Source organism: Xyrauchen texanus, chromosome 23 (genome assembly GCF_025860055.1).
Source record: "Xyrauchen texanus isolate HMW12.3.18 chromosome 23, RBS_HiC_50CHRs, whole genome shotgun sequence".
Taxonomy (NCBI): Eukaryota; Metazoa; Chordata; class Actinopteri; order Cypriniformes; family Catostomidae; genus Xyrauchen; species Xyrauchen texanus.
Window position 1 is genome coordinate 4,647,628 of NC_068298.1, and position 18,757 is coordinate 4,666,384.

Below are 18,757 nucleotides of genomic sequence, written 5' to 3' on the forward strand. Positions count from 1 at the left end.
GCTCAAGGACACAATGGTGGTGGCTGTGGGGATCGAACCAGCGACCTTCTGGTTACCAGTTTACCAGTTATGTGCATTAGACCACAACACCACCACCACTCCTTTAGGATTTTTGCAGCAGTTCCTGCCGGTGTGGCTAATCACCACAAGGTGGTACTGCTGCCACATTCGTAACCTATCTTGCCTCACACCATAAAGATTCGTAACCTCTTCCCAATCCTGTAAAATTAGCCTAAAATGCCTATCCAAGGCATTCCCAAAGTAAATTTAAAGATGTTAACATTTTGGAATAGATGCATGGTTCTGGTCTCTTTTGAAAAGTGACACTCTGTGAAGTTTTTCCCCAAGCTGTCAGTTTGAACACACTGAAATAGTTTTTTTTCCACCTGAATTTTATTTGTGTACAGATGCCTGCAGATGACTATAACTGGGGGCTATTAGCTGGAAAACACAATGGGAACACAGCATGATGCCTTACCTAGTCCAAGTTCAAATTTGATAAAAAATACCACAGAAAATGAATATTTTACACATGTTTTTCTAAGGGTATGTCCAGGCGTTTTCCAAAAATGCCTTTTGGATACTCCAAACGACCCTTGGTAACCATGATAACTACCATACCTACGATAAAAAGACTACTACTTTTGAACGCTTAAATGTACAGTCATAATTTTGGGCTTCAAAGAAAGCTGACACTTAGAGCTATCATATCCCATATCCAGATCAACTATTAGTATTGATGACACAGAGGAACTGAGGCACAAACACAAAAGAGTGCTTTTTTTCCCCTTCTTGAAACTAAACTTTAAACAAAACAAGCGCTATGGTGGAAAATTATTTTATAAAAGAAATACACAACAAACTATATACTTTTTTACACAACATATGTACATACAATGGTCGATGGCCAATTTCACTGGTTTACTATGTGACAATAAAGGACTACTACTACTACTACTACTACTACAAGTATACCTTTTACAGGTTTTTGGCAACATGCCAGTCATTGTAGCAGTCACGTTTGGGGACAAAGCACAAAGGCACATCACAGGAGGAGCACTTCACTGGTGTCTTTGCTTGGCACTGCCTGCATCTCAGCCGACCATTAGTGCTGTTTCCATTGATATACACTGGCCTGTGATGTGCTGAGGAACTGCGGCACAATGGAGAAGGATATTTTGGTATGGCTGTGGAGTGAGACCCAAACTCTGCCAGCTCCTCAGCAAGGGTCTCTCTGAATGCCTTCTGGTGCATAGGTACCTGTCCTTTACCTTTTACTATGTCTTTGTAGAGGAGGAAGGCGTTCACAATTGCGATGTCCATGAAATGATAAAAGAACGTCTTGTACCACATCTGTGTCTTGTGGAGGACTTTATAGTACCCTATCAGGGCATCAGAAAGGTCCACTCCACCCATGCTCCTGGATGGACAGAAAAATATACCAAAACATAAATATATTAATCACACATATTATTACATTTCAAAGAGCACAAAACATAGTTGAATATATAGTACGTACTGGTTGTACTCCTTTACCGCTGGTGGAACTGGGATGTCCTTCAACGTCCAGTGCTGATCTGCATCTTTGACCCTCCTTTTCACGGTGTCCTCCGCATGTGCCGTGTGGAGTGTTGAACACATGAAGACGTCCCTTGTGTCTCGCCACTGGACAAAGAGGAGGGAGTCGTTCCTGATCCAGCGTATGCTGCCGCGGGGAGATTTTGATTCCAGGCTGTTGACTTTGGTTTTCGGGAATCCAATTACGTTTGAGCGGATGGTTCCGCATGCCCAGATCCTCTTCTGAAGGAGGTCGCGGAAAAGGGTGGGACTTGTGTAAAAATTGTCAACAAAGAGCTTGTATCCGGTGCCGAGCTCCCGTGTGTTAATTAGCTCCATCACAGACTCATAACTGAGCCCCTTGCCACTGTTTCTCTGGAGCCTTCCCTCGTAGACAAAAAAGTCCCATGTGTAACCGTTCCTGGAGTCCGCCAGAACGAAGAGTTTATACCCCCAGCGAACAGGCTTATTTTTCATATACTGTTTGATCCCAATGCGGGCTTTGGAGGCAACCATTCGCTCATCAATGGCAATTTCCTGGCCAGGGTGATAGTTTCTTTTGCAGGCATCTCTAATCTCCCGGTAGAGTGGCTTTATTTTGCTAAGACGATCAAAGGCTGCTGTGCCTCTCCTTTGCTCGTTAGCAGCATCATCCACAAAGCTACTGAGGTGAAGGGACCGGCAGATTGTGAGGAACTTCTTACCGGTCATTACCCGTTTTGGGAACGGCAAGCTGTACAGTTTACTTCCTCGCCAGTAATCAGTAAGTGCAGAGCATTTGACTACACCCATGTAGATGACCATGGACATGTACGTAAACATGTCCTGCAATGTTATGTCAATCCACGGTTTGGTGGGTGTTGATTGGCGAATCGAGCCAAACTCATTGGTGTTTTGAATTATAGTCTGTAAAATAGAGTTAGTAAAAAAGAGCTGGAAAAGCTGCATGGCTGTGTACGTAGCTGATCGTATGAGCTGTGGCCCTGGTGAATTGTTGGGTCTAAAGGTGGGCTGTGGTGGTGTTATGTCTGGAACGTCAACATCATTCCATCTCTCTCCAGATGTGCTTGTTGACATCCCAGCTTGACTGCTGCTGCCGGCACCTCTCCCTTTTCCCCATCCTCTGCCACTTGGGCTTCTCCCGCTGCAACCTTTCTGGGGAGATGGAAGATGGGGCTCCTCTCTTGATGAGGTGCTGTCCTGCCGCTTCACTCTATGTGGCCGCTTGTTGAGTGGGCTAGAAGTATCCGGCTCCCAATCACTATCCGATTCTACATCAGGTAATTGCCTATAATGAAAATTTTTTTTTTTTTAAGACATTTACAAGGTTTTCAATTTTTCTGCATTCTAGCTTTTTACAGCTCGCATCCTCAAATCTCAACAGTTCACAAAATGAAACAGACACACACACCTCCCCCAGAGGTCATCAGTAACACCTCAAGACACACACAAAGCAACTTATATTCTTATATATAGTTCTTATTTTAGTATGTGTAAATATGCATGTATGTTTACTGTATATACTGTATGCTTAAGCAATGTAAAAATCCTTATAACACGGCAATACAGCTGAAGCAAACAGTGAAACAAAGGGACACTAAAACTTGGCAAACAAATACAAACACCTCCCGCAAACAGTTCAGCAGACACACTGGGGAAACACACAACAAAAGGTAATCTACAAAATGTGTATTCATTATTCAAACTAAAGCTTATTTATGGCGTAATATACAGTAATACATGGGATGGGATGGGATGGGGTGGGATGGGGTGGGGTGGATGGGGTGGGGGTCGCTGTACATTTCTGCATATCGCGACGTCATTCTGTGGCCCGTTGTGCATAACGCGCCGACTCATTTCAGCTTATCGCGGCCCACTCGGCCCGTTTCGCGGACGGTCCGGTTCTCCCGATGGCCAGTCCGCCCCACTGGGAAAATGCCCAGTATCCCAGATTACCAATCCAGCCCTGAATATGATAAAATACTTACTTTTTAGGAGTAATGTCTCCTCTCTCCAGAACCATTGACTCTAGCTCGGAGTCAATATATGATTCATCACTGTTTACTTCTGAATCTTCATCTCCAGACTCATCGCTTTCACGTCGAGTATATTCCTCCATCACTTCTTGGAGCGAGTCTTCTGCTTTCCTCGTCCGTTTCGACATAATTCACCTTCAAAAGTTTCAAAAGTATCAACAGTCTCAAAACCACGCACAAAACACTTAGCAATGGTTAGCCAGCTTTAAGCGTGGTCACGGATTTATTTTAGTTGTAGCTTTTAAACTTCCCACCCAATGCGACAAATCATTGATTTCATTGGCTATATGATGTGCCAGTCATCCTCACAAGCGGTTGCAATTGGCTCGATTTTTACACGAAGGAAAAGGGGCAGTCACTTCCTCTCGACTCGGACTCTCGTTGGCTATGGTCAGCACATGGAAGCTCCTATTGGGTCAAATCAGGTGTCAATCGAAAGTCAGAGTGCAGCCGCCATCTTGAAATCACGATATCGGAATTAAAACAATTTATTGCTGAGAACATACAGGAAAATATATATATATATATATATATATATATATATATATATATATATATATATATATATATATATATATATAGCACATAATATCAACAACAATAACATTTATAAAAGAAACAACAACAAAATAAAATAAAATAAGAGGGCAATTATATCACATATATATAATGTCACACGAAGAGCCCAAAAGCAGAGCAAATACTACCAGTCCTTCTAGCTTTCTGATACTGAGATCACATTTAAATACATTAAATAATTTATTTTAAGAAGACAGGTTTACAGTTTGAACATATGCATTTATGAATGTAAAATTTGCTTAGGATTTTTTTTTAATTAATATCAAAACAAATATGTGAACTGAAGATATGACGGAGAATACGTGAAAGTTTAGGCATATTATGTTAATGTGAAATTATGAAACAAGACTCCGTGGGTATTTATTGATGTAATAATTTGTTTTGGACTAAATATTGTTCTTGATTGGATCGTTTGGACCTTTGCCAATCTAACAAGACCGTTTTGTCGGGATGTTATCGGTCACTATGAGGCTTCATTGGTGAGTTGCCTCAATTTTGAAATGGCTTTTTTGTATGTTGGTGGTCTGACAGCTCTTGTGGCTGTATCTTGAAATGGTTTACATCAATATAATCACAATAATCTTAGCTTTCTAAAGATATGTGTCATGAGCACCAACGGCCCGCCCTATTTCAACCTCAGTTCCTATAATACATCTATAATACACTGTGTACACAAAATAGTTACACTCAAAATAGTTACACTCATGAATTATATGATATTTTGCTTTCATTCCGAGCCCTGGCTTAATAATAATAATTAAAAAAAAAATATATATATATATATATATATATATATATATATATATATATATATATATATATATATATATATATATATATATATATATATATATATATATATATATCGATCATCTATCTATCTATCTATCTATCTATCTATCTATCTATCTATCTATCTATATATATATATATATATATATATATATATATATATATATATATATACTCCACAAGATAGCGCCATTTTCTCATGTTTAGCCTGTGGAGCAAATACATGCTTTTTTCCTATTTTCTGTTTGCTGTATTATAGAGCACAGCAGACCAATTGAATAAACGATGCAGCTGAAAATGTGTAGGTGTGTTTGTATGGATGTCAGAGTGTGTTTTGTATGTGTATTAAGAAATGTGTGTGTGTGTGTGTGTGTGTGTGTGTGTGTGTGTGTGTGTGTGTGTGTGTGTGTGTGCGTGCGTGTGTGTGTGTAAAAAACAACAGTGCCATTATGTAAACAATCTGGAATTTAAAGGGTTAAAATCCTGAAAATGGATGAATATTTGGTAGTTATGTGGAAAATTAAGTGAAAGTGGAAAATAATATTAATATATAATATTTTTATGGCAGTTTTTGACGTGGACATTTTTGTCCTCTAAGGTACAGAGTGTGAATTTTTTTTTATTTTATTTGACTGCACAAAAAATAATAATGCATCAAAATCAATGTTGTTGCTAATCATTGAAATATCCCAGACTGTGATAACAATAATAATAATAATAATAACAATAATAATAATAATCTCCTTAGCATTTAGTATATGTAAAATTATTAATTTTTGTGGGGGGTTTCCTCCAAACAAAACAAAACTGGCATTTAAAGGGTTAAAATCCTGAAAATGAATGAATATTTGGTAGTTATGATCAGGACTGATGTTGGTTAAAAAAATTTACTAATTGAAATTGGAATATAATATTAATACATAATATTATAATGGCGGTTTTTTGACGCGGACATTTTTGCCCTCTAAGGACCTCCGAATAACTTTTTTAAATTGACGTACAAGTGTTAAAAATGTCTCTGTCGGCGTCTCATAACGCGCTCACTGTTCTCACGTCATTCGTGTCAGTATTCGAACACTACATTCGATCCAGTTCTTGCCCTCCGCTCTGCAAGTTTATCCAATCAGAATGCAGAAGCGAGAGACTGGGCCAATCAGAGCGAGAGGACTGTCTTCGCGCTGTTGTGAAGCGGGGCGTAATTGGTATTTAAACCGTGTGCACACCTAGAGCTCTACACAGAGATTTGGTCACGACCTGTTTAACGTACTACACTTTCAAGGACAGCGCCAGGTAGGAGTCTTATCTAGACCGAACAACCAATTTCTTATAATTTCGTCACTGTTGCAGATATTACCATGACGTGACATGTCTCTGTAAAAGTGTGCAGGTAGATTACACAGTTGTAATCATGTTGTATTAGAAGCCAATGTGATATCATTTCAGTCTCGACTCTCTTATACATTTCATATGAAGTGATTTTGCGCTGTTCACCATATGCTTAGTGCGCACTACCTGTCTATGCAGTACGCGTAGTGTGTGTGTGTGTGTGTGTGTGCAGCAGTGTTCTAGTATGTCGTCACAATGTCTATGAGGTATACCACAGTTAGAAGCTGCATTACTGTAGCAAACGAACGTTCCAATTATTCAAATGTATCAGTTATTTGACACAATGTTGTGAAACACATGATCATTTTAACATGTTTCTTTTTTATTTACCATATTTCTGAGGTGTGTGCTGATAGATTGATCTGATTCAAAAGTTTATAATTAACACTGGTGCATTATACACCCAGTTGTTGTGCAAATACATCTGCAGATTAGAATGATAAGAACTCATAATAAATGAGTAATACTGAATATTATCACTTGACTCAGATTTTACAATATAACAGTAAAATTGAGTGTGTGCAGTTGTTAACTACTGCAGTAAGCTATTTCTACATCATAAGCAATATTTTAGCTTTAAAATAACTTTTGTTGGTAGAGCCTAATGTAGTCAAGTTCAGTCATATTAGCTGAGTAATATTTTTCACTTGTTTAAAACCAGTTAACTTCATTTTTACTACATTAAGTAAGTATTTGTATTAGGTTACTGGACAAAACACTGGCAAAAGTGTGTTAATATATCACCATGGACACAGGATGGTAATCTATAAAAGGTTTACTTTAATGTGAAAACATCTTGTTTACTCGCTAACTGTTGCAATTTTGAAAGTTAACTTCACCATGATGTGCAGATCTCTCTCTCTCTCTCTCTCTCTCTCTCTGCCTCTCTCACGCTCTCATTTATATTTAGCATTAGATGCCATAGCACTTACAGTGCTGTTTATTTCTGCAGTTTCCCAAATGCAAAAATGCACACCTTTCAGTAATGTGTAATTTTACAGCTATGTTAAATGTTGGGTGTGCTAATAAAGGGTTATGTAAGCTGGTTTTATTGCACACCTGGGGTGTGGGTGGGGCTCGTCTGCGTGTCCATACAAAGTCACAAAAACCTAATACACTTATACCTTTGAGGAAATGGCTCTCGGGTATCTGAAAATGTGCTTCTGTTTTTTTTAAATAGTGGTTTGACCGTGATGTGGTCGACACCGTAGTATACCTTGTCAGACGTGTTTGACAAGGATTTGGGCAACAAAATAGTCATATTTTTCATGAACAGCCGGTTTTAAAGGACTAATTCGAAAGAGACTAAATACATTGCAAACAAACCATAATGTAATCTGTAATTGTCATTAACGTAATCACTTTGCTTCACGCAGATTCTTCAAAATGAGCGACAACCCCGTCAAAGAGGAGGTGCAGAAATTTGACAAGAGATGTCTAAAAAAGACAAGCACGGCGGAGAAGAACACTCTCCCCACAAAAGAGGGTATGGCAGTTTCACCCTGATTTGTATTGTTCCAGAACACATAACTCAACCTCGCACACGCTGGAAACCCTAATAAGTTAGCAGAACTTAAAAAATGGAGACATTTAGTCAAATTGTACAAGTTAAAAGAACTTTAGGTTTGAATTTTTTTACACATGCATGTTATTTGCTCTTAGCTTGAAATGTTGAGTATGTTAACGAATACATTTTGATGGGATTTTAACTTCTTAATTTAAATGTAACACTTGGGCTGAACATAAAATTGACATGTAATCTCAACGACAAGGTAATTCAAGTTAAAACAATAAAACAATTTGTTATTTTAAAGGCGTGAGTTTCGTGAATAATAGAAAGAGAAGGTTTTAGTTATTTGAACTAATTTGTTTGATTTAATCTTTCCCTTCTCAATACATTTAATTCCTTTGAGCATACGGTTTTACAGTGCAGTCTTGTGTAGATTTGATGCTGCATACAAACATACAGGAATTACAGGAATACACACACACACACACACACACACACTGCCGAATTCTCTAGATACTCCAGATAACCCTGGAGGGAAAGGGACAGCCTGCCTTTGTTTTACCTGTGGTTTAAAAAAGGAGTGTCTTTTGAGAGATCTAGTCCTACTCTATTTTCTTCATTCAGTTTGCAGTAATTAATTTACATGTCAATTTGCATTTACAGTTTCCTTAAATATAGGAAAATACCCCTGAGGACTGAATGCACTGGCATTGCATTGATGATATTATGTGTGTAGTAAATGGGTAATTGATGTGTAATACCATGAGATGTCTTGCGGTGTGACATATTCCTCCATCTTAAACTATTTTAAATGATTTTTATGATTTTATTATGCATGCAGCTTTTGTGGCCTTGTATTTAGTGGTCGACCAAAATGGGGTTTTCAATGGCTGACGCCAAGAGCAATATCTAGCGAGCAGGATGGCTGATATAAATGCAGATAAACATAATACAATTTAACAGCAGCAAATCAGGTGTATACAACATTTCTTAAATGAAACAGACACTTATATTTACTCATTTGCAAACCTTGAAAACAGAAAGCATTTACTATCCATAGGCAAATCTATGGGTAGATTTTGGACACACTTCTGGTAATTGGCCAGGCGAACACAGTTGATAATCACAAAATGGCCAAATACCGGCCGATTAATCTGCCTGGCTGATATATCCATCTATCACTACTCGTATTAATCACTAAAAAGTGATTAAAAATGGTGAGCAGTCTAAAAATATACACTTTCCCTTCTACATTCATGTACAACCCCAATTCCCAAAAAGTTGGGAGGGTATGAAAATGCAAATAAAATGAATTCGTAAATTATATTCACCCTTTGCTATATTGAAAGCACAACAACTACACATCATGTGATATTTTACCTTTTGAATTTCATTTATGTTTTTTTCATTTACAAGTTTGTTAAATTTAGAAAGTGGAATTTTCCCCCATTCATCCATTATGCAGGTCTTCAGCTGCACAATTGTACGGGGTCTTCGTTGCTGTATGGTGTGCTTCATAATGCGTAATCGGTGGAGTGGTGGTCTAAAGCACTAAACTGGTAATCAGAAGGTTGCTGGTTGGATCCCCACAGCCACCACCATTGTGTCCTTGAGCAAGGCACTTAACTCCATATTGCTCCGGGGGGGATTGTCCCTGTAATAAGTGCACTGTAAGTCACTTTGGATAAAAGCGTCTACCAAATGCATGAATGTAAATGTAAATAATGCACCACGCAATCGGAGACAGGACAGGACACAGATCACAGATGCACGCTGAAATTTCCAAACAGCTTCAGCTTATGTAGATCGCAAAGTACAAGTTAACTATACAAAAATACCAAATAAGTAAATACAGAAGCAGTTGTGGAATAAGTGGAGTCGGGGCTCTTTAAAGGAAATACCCCGGTGTTACATCTTAAATGCAGTTAGATTTAATGCGTTTTAGCTTTATTAAAGTTCAAATAATACGGAAGCTGGTCATGTAATTAACTACAAACTCTGAAACTGGCATTTTTTTGTGCTATGAGTTGTGCAAAGTGTCCCGATCTGAGGGGTAAAGATTGAAACTGCACCCGGCTGATGCACACACTGTCACGGGACGCTCGTCCCTCAAGTGCGCACGCTTGCTGCAGCTAGATTATAACATGATAGCTCGTGACTTATTGAATCATAATATGTGTCACTGTGCATTTCTTATCATGAAGAAAATTGGCAATATGCAGCATTATTAATAAGAGAGAGAGTTTGTTTTTTAGTGAGTTAAAGATGGTGAGAGAGGGTAGTCTTCGCCCCATTATACATGGCAACAAAAAACGTTTTTGATTTGTTTTGGCTTGTTTTTCAATACAAATATCTAAAACTCATTGAAAACAATGTACATTTACTTTAGCAGCTATACTGCAGAAGAAGAAATTGTTATCTGAGATTGTTGAATATAATATAAAAAATATGATGCCATGCCATGAGCACTGGCACACCCCTGGCCCATACAGACACTGACTTTTGGACCTGACACTGATAACAGTTTTTGGATGGTCCTTTTCCTTTTTGGCCCGGAGAACACTACGGCTGTGTTTTTCAAAAACTATTTGAAATGTCGACTCTTCAGACCAAAAAACACAGTTCCACTGTTCTACTTTTCATCTAAGATGAGAGCGAGCCCAGAGAAGTCTGCAGCGCTTCTGGACAGTGATGATGTACGGCTTCTCCTTTACATAGTAAAGTCTTAACTTGCATCTGTGGATGCATCAACGAGTGGTGATGAGTAACAAAGGTTTACTAAAGTAACCCCAAACCCATGTTCATGATATCCATTACAGATGAATGATGTTTTAAGACAGTGATGTCTGAGGGATCAGAGACCACACGCATTCAGAAGTGGTTTTCGCCTTGCCCTTTACGCACTGAGATTTTGTTTTTTAACTGTATTGTGCACTGTAGAGGGTGAAATGCCCCAAATCCTTCCAATTTGTCTTTGGGGAACATTGTTCTCACAGTGCTGGATTATTTGCTGAAGCATCTTTTGGAAAATGGAAAAGTCTTGAATGATCCTCGCTCTAGAAGTGCTAGACTGTTTTTGGAGGTCCTTATATACTATGACACGATTGCCTCACCTATTTAAAAAAATACCAATTTGGAATGCCCCATTCCCACTACTGAGTAGGTCCTCATGGTGGTGCTGTTACTCAACTCGGGACGTCAATCCGCTCATCTTATCACATGACTCACTGTACATGACAACGCGGAGACTCCCAGCATGTGGAGACTCACACTACTCTCCGCGATCCACGGACAACTCACCACACGCCCCATTGAGAGCGAGAACCACTAATCATGACCACGAAGAGGTTACCCCATGTGACTCTACCCTCCCTAGCAACCGGGCCAATTTGGTTGCTTAGGAGACCTGGCTGGAGTCACTCAGCACGCCCTGGATTCGAACTCGCGACTCCAGGGGTGGTAGTCAGTGTCAGTACTCTCTAAGCTACCCAAGCCCCCCTGCCTCACCTGTTTGACTGATATTAGTCTTAAATTGCCCCTGTCTCAACTTTTTTGGAGCGTGTTCATTGCACACAAAACATATTTATCAATTACAATCATGGTCACAGGGTCAAATTTATGGTTAGGTTTAGGTATGGGGTTTGGTCTGGGGTTAAAATTAGGAAAGTATCACGAGCGCATGTTCGAAACACGAAAATTATGCTTTTTTTCTGTCCAACGCAACAGAGCTTTTTTTATTATTATAACGGTTAGGTTTAGGGTCTTGATATGGTGTTACACTTCATTTTACGTTTACCTTTGCCTCGACACACATTTATTTTAACACTGAAGAAATGAAACATCAGGGTCTACAAGGACACGAGGGAATCGTGTGTGAATGGTTGGTGTATTAGTGAATGAAGACGTATGATTTCTTACAAACTCGCAATCTTGTACTATTCTTACGAGTTCTCATGAGATCGGTTGTTTTAAACCCTGGGTTAAAAATGGTGCACTTGTAAGTATGACAGCTTTTAACCTTGGGTTATGAAGACCCGCTCTTAAGCAAGATTAGCAACACTTTTTGAATTGTGGTCAACAAGGTATACGCTGAATTATTAACCTAATATTGAGACATGAAACAAGATAACGCTGGGTTGACCATTTTAAAGGGATAGTTCACTCAAGCTTGTAAATTCTCTCATCATTTACTCACCCTCATGCCATCCCAGGTGTGAATGACTTTCTGAATATCCCAGCTCAGTTGGTCCTTAAAATGCAAGTGGATGGTGATCAGAGTTTTGAAGCTCCAAAATCTCAGACCGTCATCAATACGACTCCAGTGGTTAAATGAATGTCTTCTAAATTGACACGATCACTTTTGGTTCCAAAAAGATGAATATTGAAGTACTTTTGAACTATAAAGCATCACTTCCGGTCAGCAGCCGTATGCGCGTGTGACATAATCGCATTGGCATGTTCATTGAAGAACTGAGGCACGAGCGACACAGCCGGAAGAGCAGCGCTGTTTACAACTGAGGAGGTGGAACGATGTACAGACGCTTTATTGGTTTTGGATTAGATCTGTATTTGTAGCTGTATGTTTACTCACAGTGGTGCATTTGTGTGCTTATACTGGATGTCTCAACTGAGAGAAGAACTTGAGATTACGTCCGTAACATGCTGAATACGTGAATACGCATGAACTCAGCCCTCTTGCGAATGTTCATGCTGCTGCTGCTGACCCGAAGCGATGCTTTATAGTTAAAAAGTACTTCAATATTAATATTTTTTTGCACCAAAATTGACCGTATCACTTTAGAAGACATTCATTTAACCACTGGAGTCGTACGGAGGACGTTTATTCGGACTGTTTGTACTTTTGGAGCTTCAAAAGTCAGACCACCATCCACTTGCATTTTAAGGACCTTCTGAGCTGGGATATTCAGAAAGTCATTCACACCTGGGATGGCATGAGGGTGAGTAAATAATGACAGAATTTACATTTTTGGGTGAACTACTTTACTTACTTTAAGCAAGAAAAGTCTCTCATGATCTTACATACATTTTGATATAAAGGTTAGTCCTTAAATGCTTAAAATGTGTTTTGCATACATGAATAGCTGCAACAGATGTCCAGCATTCATTGTAACTCCTTTAATACTGTAAACCTTTGACTGATAGTGTATGTGGAATATTCTCAGTGATGCAGGACTGTAATTTCTACATGCATTTTCCTTTTTTACAGATATTGAGCAAGAAAAAAAGGCAGGAGTTGGAGGGAAATGAACCCAACCTGTCACACCTCCTCTGGCATCCTCACACTTCCTGTCACGTCCCCTCAGACATCACCTCTCCTTCTGCATATCATGTCATGTTCAAATCAATGGCGTTCGGTACAATACTGATTGGGAGCTGTCGAGTCATGTATTAATTACAGCTGTGGCTATTTGTAAACCTTTTAACATGTTGATTAGAGATAAGACGGATGATGTAAGCACATATTGCTCATGTATGTGTCTGTACCAGCTCATGGATTGCTTCATCTTTAAATAACATGTGATATGGTATTTTTGTTTAATAAACGATAATAACAAATGTTTTAAAATGTTTCCGATGATTTGTCCAACCTTGGCTTCATGAAAAGCATCCTTTGTGTACGGTCTTGTGAGAAATTTGCATTTGTTTTTGCATGACGTGTAAAGCAAATATTTGTATGTACACGATTATACGAGTTGATAGACAATATTCACCCTTTCATTTAGACTTTAGAGTAAATCAGCAGTTTCAAAGGGATAGTTCACCTAAAAATAAAAGTTCTGCCATCGTTTATTCACCTTCATGAGGTTCCAAACCCATATTACTTTTTGGAACGGGAGATGTTTGGCAGAATGTTAAGGACGGACAACCTCTGTCACCCTTTACTCAAATTGCATCTTTCCCATACAATGAAAGTGAATGGTGACTAAGGCATCATACGGGTTTGGAACAACATGAATGTGAGTAATTGATGGCAGAATTTAGTATACTGGATGCCAAATATGATCTTGGTACATAGTAAATAGCTTTACATGCAGAGGTGATGAAACTGCTACTTGACACACATGCACACATACTGTACATGGACCTGTATGACATCAATGCGGTCAGAATATGCCAAACAAATGTTTTCCTGCCAGGAATCGCAAATCTATGAAAAGTGACTGAAGTTGCAGCAAGAACATACATGTATGGAATGATATGATTCACCGCGCATGCGTCATGTTTTTGTTATAGGTCACTTGTAATGCATTATATAACAGGACCCGTATACCTGTACCACACCCCTCTCTCCTGAACGTTTAAGATTTATCCCAAATGCAGTTGCGTAAAAAGCTATTTGTGCCAAAGGGTGTGTGGAATAACAACACATGATCACTGCTATTTTAAATCACTTTGATTAGTAAACATTGTATTTTATAGTGAGTACTTGTATTTTGCAAATGTACAAAGAAGGACATAAATGCATGGGACTGTACCAAAGTAAAAAATGAGCTAAAATGAATTGAACACAGTATATTATCAAATGTGAAACCTTTACAATCCACCCTTCGATGAACATGAAAATGCCACTAGATAGCAGAAACACAAGACGGCCTTCTGAAATGTAAAACTTTTTAACATGTTTAAATGAATGTTTTAAATTTAGGAGGCCCAAAATACTAAACAGAAATAAAAAAACTGAACTAACATAAAGAACTGAAATAACAAAACAAAATTAAATTGCAATAAAAACTTAATAAAAAAAAACTCAAGACCATAATAAACCTGGACTGCACCAAAAAACGGATCTTACAAGTCGTGCCTCAGTTTAGATCTACACGTTTCAGCATGCAAAGGAAAAACACCAGATCACACGTCACTGTAATGCACATTCATTCCACTGTCTGTTTCAGAGCATCATATTCACTTCACATAAGTATTAAACTATATTCTTTGTGCATGTATTTATTTTTTTTGAAGGAGAACTCTCAGAAAGAATGCAATGGGGGCATGTGAAAAAATAACTAAATACACTTTAATTAATTAGTGAAGACATTTAGCTTCACAGCAATTTGACATGCACAGTCATGTTTGAAAGGTGTAAGTTTGTGCACTGGGGTAGAATGAACATAACGAGATTTCAGATATAAAGAGGAAAGACAATTTGTGAAACGCGTGTGTGTGTGTGTGTGTGTTACGGTTGTAATGTTCTGCTGTATGCAGATGATGTACACATATGCCGTATATGACAAACATATGTGATATAATATTCTGTGTCAGTGATTAACCTGTATTCCATCCCATAAAGTGACTTTAAGATTTAAACTATGTCAAAAACAGAAATGGAAGACAACAAATACTTACGGACCAGATTTTTTCAACTTTTCTTAGGTGTTTTGAATTGTTTTTAGTGCAATGCTATGCAGTTGCTAGGGTCTTCTGAGTGGTTGCTAGGCATTGCTATTGCTAAGGTGTTCTAAATGGGTTTTAGTTCAGTACTGTCACTTGGTGTTTTCTGGGTGGTTGCTAGGCATTGCTATTGCTGTTGCTAAGGTGTTCAAAATGGGTTTTATTCACTGATCTATATATATATAACTGGATTGCTAAACTGCCACCAGTAGGTGAAGCTACCGGAAGTGCTGTGGCGGCCATCTTACTATTAACAAAATTAAATAAAAATAATATATATATATATATATATATATATATATATATATATATATATATATATATATATATATATCTCAGTGTTTTAAGTGCATTGCTGTTTTCTGGGTGGTTGTTATTAATGTCATGGCGGTAGCTAGCTATGAGGTCATTTTTATATATTCAAAAATACATTTGTACATGTACAACTGAATAAAAAAAGAAATAAACGGTTGATAACTCCTTTGAGTGTCTGCATGCATGTATCATTTAGTTTAGACAGTTGGCTGGATTCTTTAGTGTCCTCAAATGCTACAAGAGTCTGATTAAATGCTACCTGAACACGCCGCAACGAATTTTCGGGGCTGAGCAGAGTAAAAGCGGGACAGTCTCACTAATCTGGTGAACCTGCTCTGCGCATGCGTACTGTTTCGAGGATAGTAGTGAGTCGCTTGTGACCCATTTGAATTTGACAGAATTATCTGTTATAAACCCATCTTATACAAGACACTTAAAGGCTCTGTGCTGAAGCTAGTTAAAACAAGATTAAACAGCCGTCACATTAAACTACAGTGACGAGCTAAACAGGAAAACATCGCTCCATTCACAACCGTATTACAGTCAACAAATCAGCGCCCTTATAGAAATATACCTGATACTGTAGTAACATTAACTGTAGTAGCAACTATGGTATTTTGCCATAAATAGTGTATATATTTGTAATAAATGTTAATATTATTAGCCTACAAAAATATGATGTATTGTAGCTATATTAGGGCTTTTATGGAGGTAGATTTTATTATTTCTACATGTGTTTAGATATTGTTTTTCAGATTATTATTATATAATTATTATTATTATTATTTATTATTATTATATACAATAATTACATCTAATCATGGTGAACCATTTTTTAAATTTTTTTTTACCTGTGATTAACATGATTTTACTAATACCATAGTTAAACTCTTGATACTATGCACAAAGAATAATACATTGTCATAAAGGCAAATGCATAGCAGAACGTAACAAAAAAGCTTTACAGCCTGGACACTCATGAATTAAGTATGAAGTTGTGACTTTTTCTCCTTTGTAAATATGTTTAGTTCTAATGAACTTTAATTGAAAAAGGTGAATTAAAGGTGCACTCAGTAACTCTTTGTTCATGTTATCTTGGAGTTACAGTGACACCTAGTGGCTTGGATGCAGCATCATTAAAAATCAGCAGTTTTCTGCTACAGATGCCATTAACAATCAGCCATGATTAATTTAATCCAAGAGTGAAAGTGTCCAATAACAAGACGGTTAATGAGATTAAGCCAGTAGTATTCCGCTGGTCATGTGATTCTAAAATGGCAGCCCCCATGAGGGCACCCCTGCCCCATGTAGAATAAAACAGCTTTTATTAGGTGACTGATATGACTACTGTAGAGTCCTCATCTCACGTGAGTGCTCATGATTTTATACATATGTTTCAAAATTATCATTAATTTCTTCAGGAGTAAAACTTTTTAAAGGGGCAAAAATTACTGAGTGCTCCTTTAAATTATTAAGAGTCTGGCAAAGGGAAAACAATTGATTGTTTTGGATAATATGAATAGCTTTTTGCTGTTTTTCTGTAGTTAATATGAGTACATTTTACTGCCCAACTCAAAATCAATGCTTTATTTTCAAATGTGCATTTCTATGGGACAACAATTCAGTATTAACATTGTTAACTGCATTTGCGATTCGTATTATTATTAGTGGCTTCTGTCCTTTAATTTTTATATTTATTTTTGATGTATAGAATATGTTGCATTTGTAGGTGTAATTTTGGTAAAAGTCTTGACACCTCTCTAATTTTCATACCCTAGCTAATGTTTTGGTTGCTAGGGCACTGCTAGATGTTTAATACATGGGGTTAGGGGTTTGTTCAGCTACGAGCAATATGGCAATTGTGATGCTTTTCTTGGAAAAGACCACTAATTACGTGCAACACTTATATGTGAAATATTAATCCAGTGTGGGAAATGGCTGCAAGTTCAACTTTAAGAGCTCTTTTTATTTTACAACCTTTCATCTGACTCAAATGAGACTGTAGTTTTTACGCTATAAAGGTTTCAAAAGGTATTTAAGCCGCCCAATTTTAACAGACACAAAAGCACACACACACCCACACACACAAAGGTCATTTTTATTAGCTGTCTATGATGTTTCACATTCACACACCTCTAATAAACCCACTTTGTGTGTTCAGAGCACAATCTGTGCGTGCGATGGCCAATAAAGTGAGCAAATATCTGATAATATATGCAGGGTTGGTGAGTAATGGAACACATGTAACGGAATTACATATTTAAAATTCTAAATATAAGTAACTGCATTCCATTACAGTTACAATTAGAATACAGTTACATTCAAAAAGTATTTTGATTACTGAAGAGATTACGTTGCATTTTATTGCCATTTTACATGCACATGTTAACAGGAATGATCATATTTTTTTTATCGATTAAATTCCTTTGATATTTTAAAAAAATATATATATTTTTTCCTCCAATCTGGCAACCTTCAAATTCTCCAGAACTACAAGAGCAAGAACAACATGCTTGCTGCCACATGTCAGTGATTAATAATGCTGTACAAATGACATTTCACTGTTTCACTGCCTGGTTTACTTCTCCATTCAGGATAAGTGATTTTCTATTAACTCTGTAAGTCTGTGATTAAACTACAGAATAATGTGTGCATTTCAATTCATGTTGCCTGCAGCAAAGTAGATGAGAGAAAATGTCACAACAACAACAACAACAACAACAGTTACAGTGGTCCCTGAAAGTATCTGTTTGAAAATGAAGGTTCACCCAAAATTAAAATAAATATATAAATAAATAAAATTAATAATAAAAAAATAAAAAAATAATAAGAATGTTATTATTTACTCACCTTCGTGTTGTAACAAACCTGTATGACTTTGTTCGTGGAACACAAAAGGAGATGTAAGCCAGCTTCAGTCACCATTTACTTTCATTGAATGGAGAAAAAAAAAAGATAAAATTAAAACACAATATAGTTTTCGGTATATTTGTGAGGAAATGAATATCCTGCTGCTCTCTGCTGGAAAGATCATGTTACTACAGTGAGTGCGCATGTACCTCAAGCGTCCAGCAGGCGGCGCTACATTCCCATATATGGTCAGTGGCTTACTGCAGAGGGCGGAACCTCTCTTCTTATTGGTTCAACTCGTGCCAATCACGTCGCAGATCGA

The 18,757-nt window shown here is 37.6% G+C and overlaps 2 protein-coding genes across 2 annotated transcripts; one reads left to right on the forward strand and one right to left on the reverse strand.

The window, feature by feature from the left end:
• Nucleotides 1-392: 392 nt before the first annotated feature.
• On the reverse strand, nucleotides 393-3,798 carry LOC127663037 (piggyBac transposable element-derived protein 4-like). The gene is made up of 3 exons (XM_052154431.1): nucleotides 3,546-3,798; nucleotides 1,520-2,845; nucleotides 393-1,420 (listed from the first exon to the last, which is right to left on the reverse strand). The coding sequence occupies exons 1-3, from the start codon at nucleotides 3,719-3,721 to the stop codon at nucleotides 979-981; spliced, it is 1,944 nt and encodes a 647-aa protein (XP_052010391.1). The 5' UTR covers nucleotides 3,722-3,798; the 3' UTR covers nucleotides 393-978.
• A 2,303-nt stretch (nucleotides 3,799-6,101) lies between these two features.
• Nucleotides 6,102-13,441, forward strand: tmsb1 (thymosin beta 1). Its single transcript, XM_052154456.1, has 3 exons — nucleotides 6,102-6,254; nucleotides 7,727-7,836; nucleotides 13,088-13,441. The coding sequence occupies exons 2-3, from the start codon at nucleotides 7,737-7,739 to the stop codon at nucleotides 13,126-13,128; spliced, it is 141 nt and encodes a 46-aa protein (XP_052010416.1). The 5' UTR covers nucleotides 6,102-6,254; nucleotides 7,727-7,736; the 3' UTR covers nucleotides 13,129-13,441.
• The last annotated feature ends 5,316 nt before the right edge of the window (nucleotides 13,442-18,757 follow it).

Bases quoted from the DNA above. Each gene is read 5' to 3' on its own strand.
- LOC127663037 (XM_052154431.1), bottom strand. From the start codon at position 3,721: ATGTCGAAACGGACGAGGAAAGCAGAAGACTCGCTCCAAGAAGTGATG. The intron at 2,846-3,545 runs GTAAGTATTTTA...TTTTCATTATAG, and splicing joins GGAGACATTACTCCTAAAAA to GCAATTACCTGATGTAGAAT. The intron at 1,421-1,519 runs GTACGTACTATA...CTGTCCATCCAG, and splicing joins GCGGTAAAGGAGTACAACCA to GAGCATGGGTGGAGTGGACC.
- tmsb1 (XM_052154456.1), top strand. From the start codon at position 7,737: ATGAGCGACAACCCCGTCAAAGAGGAGGTGCAGAAATTTGACAAGAGA. The intron at 7,837-13,087 runs GTATGGCAGTTT...CCTTTTTTACAG, and splicing joins CACTCTCCCCACAAAAGAGG to ATATTGAGCAAGAAAAAAAG.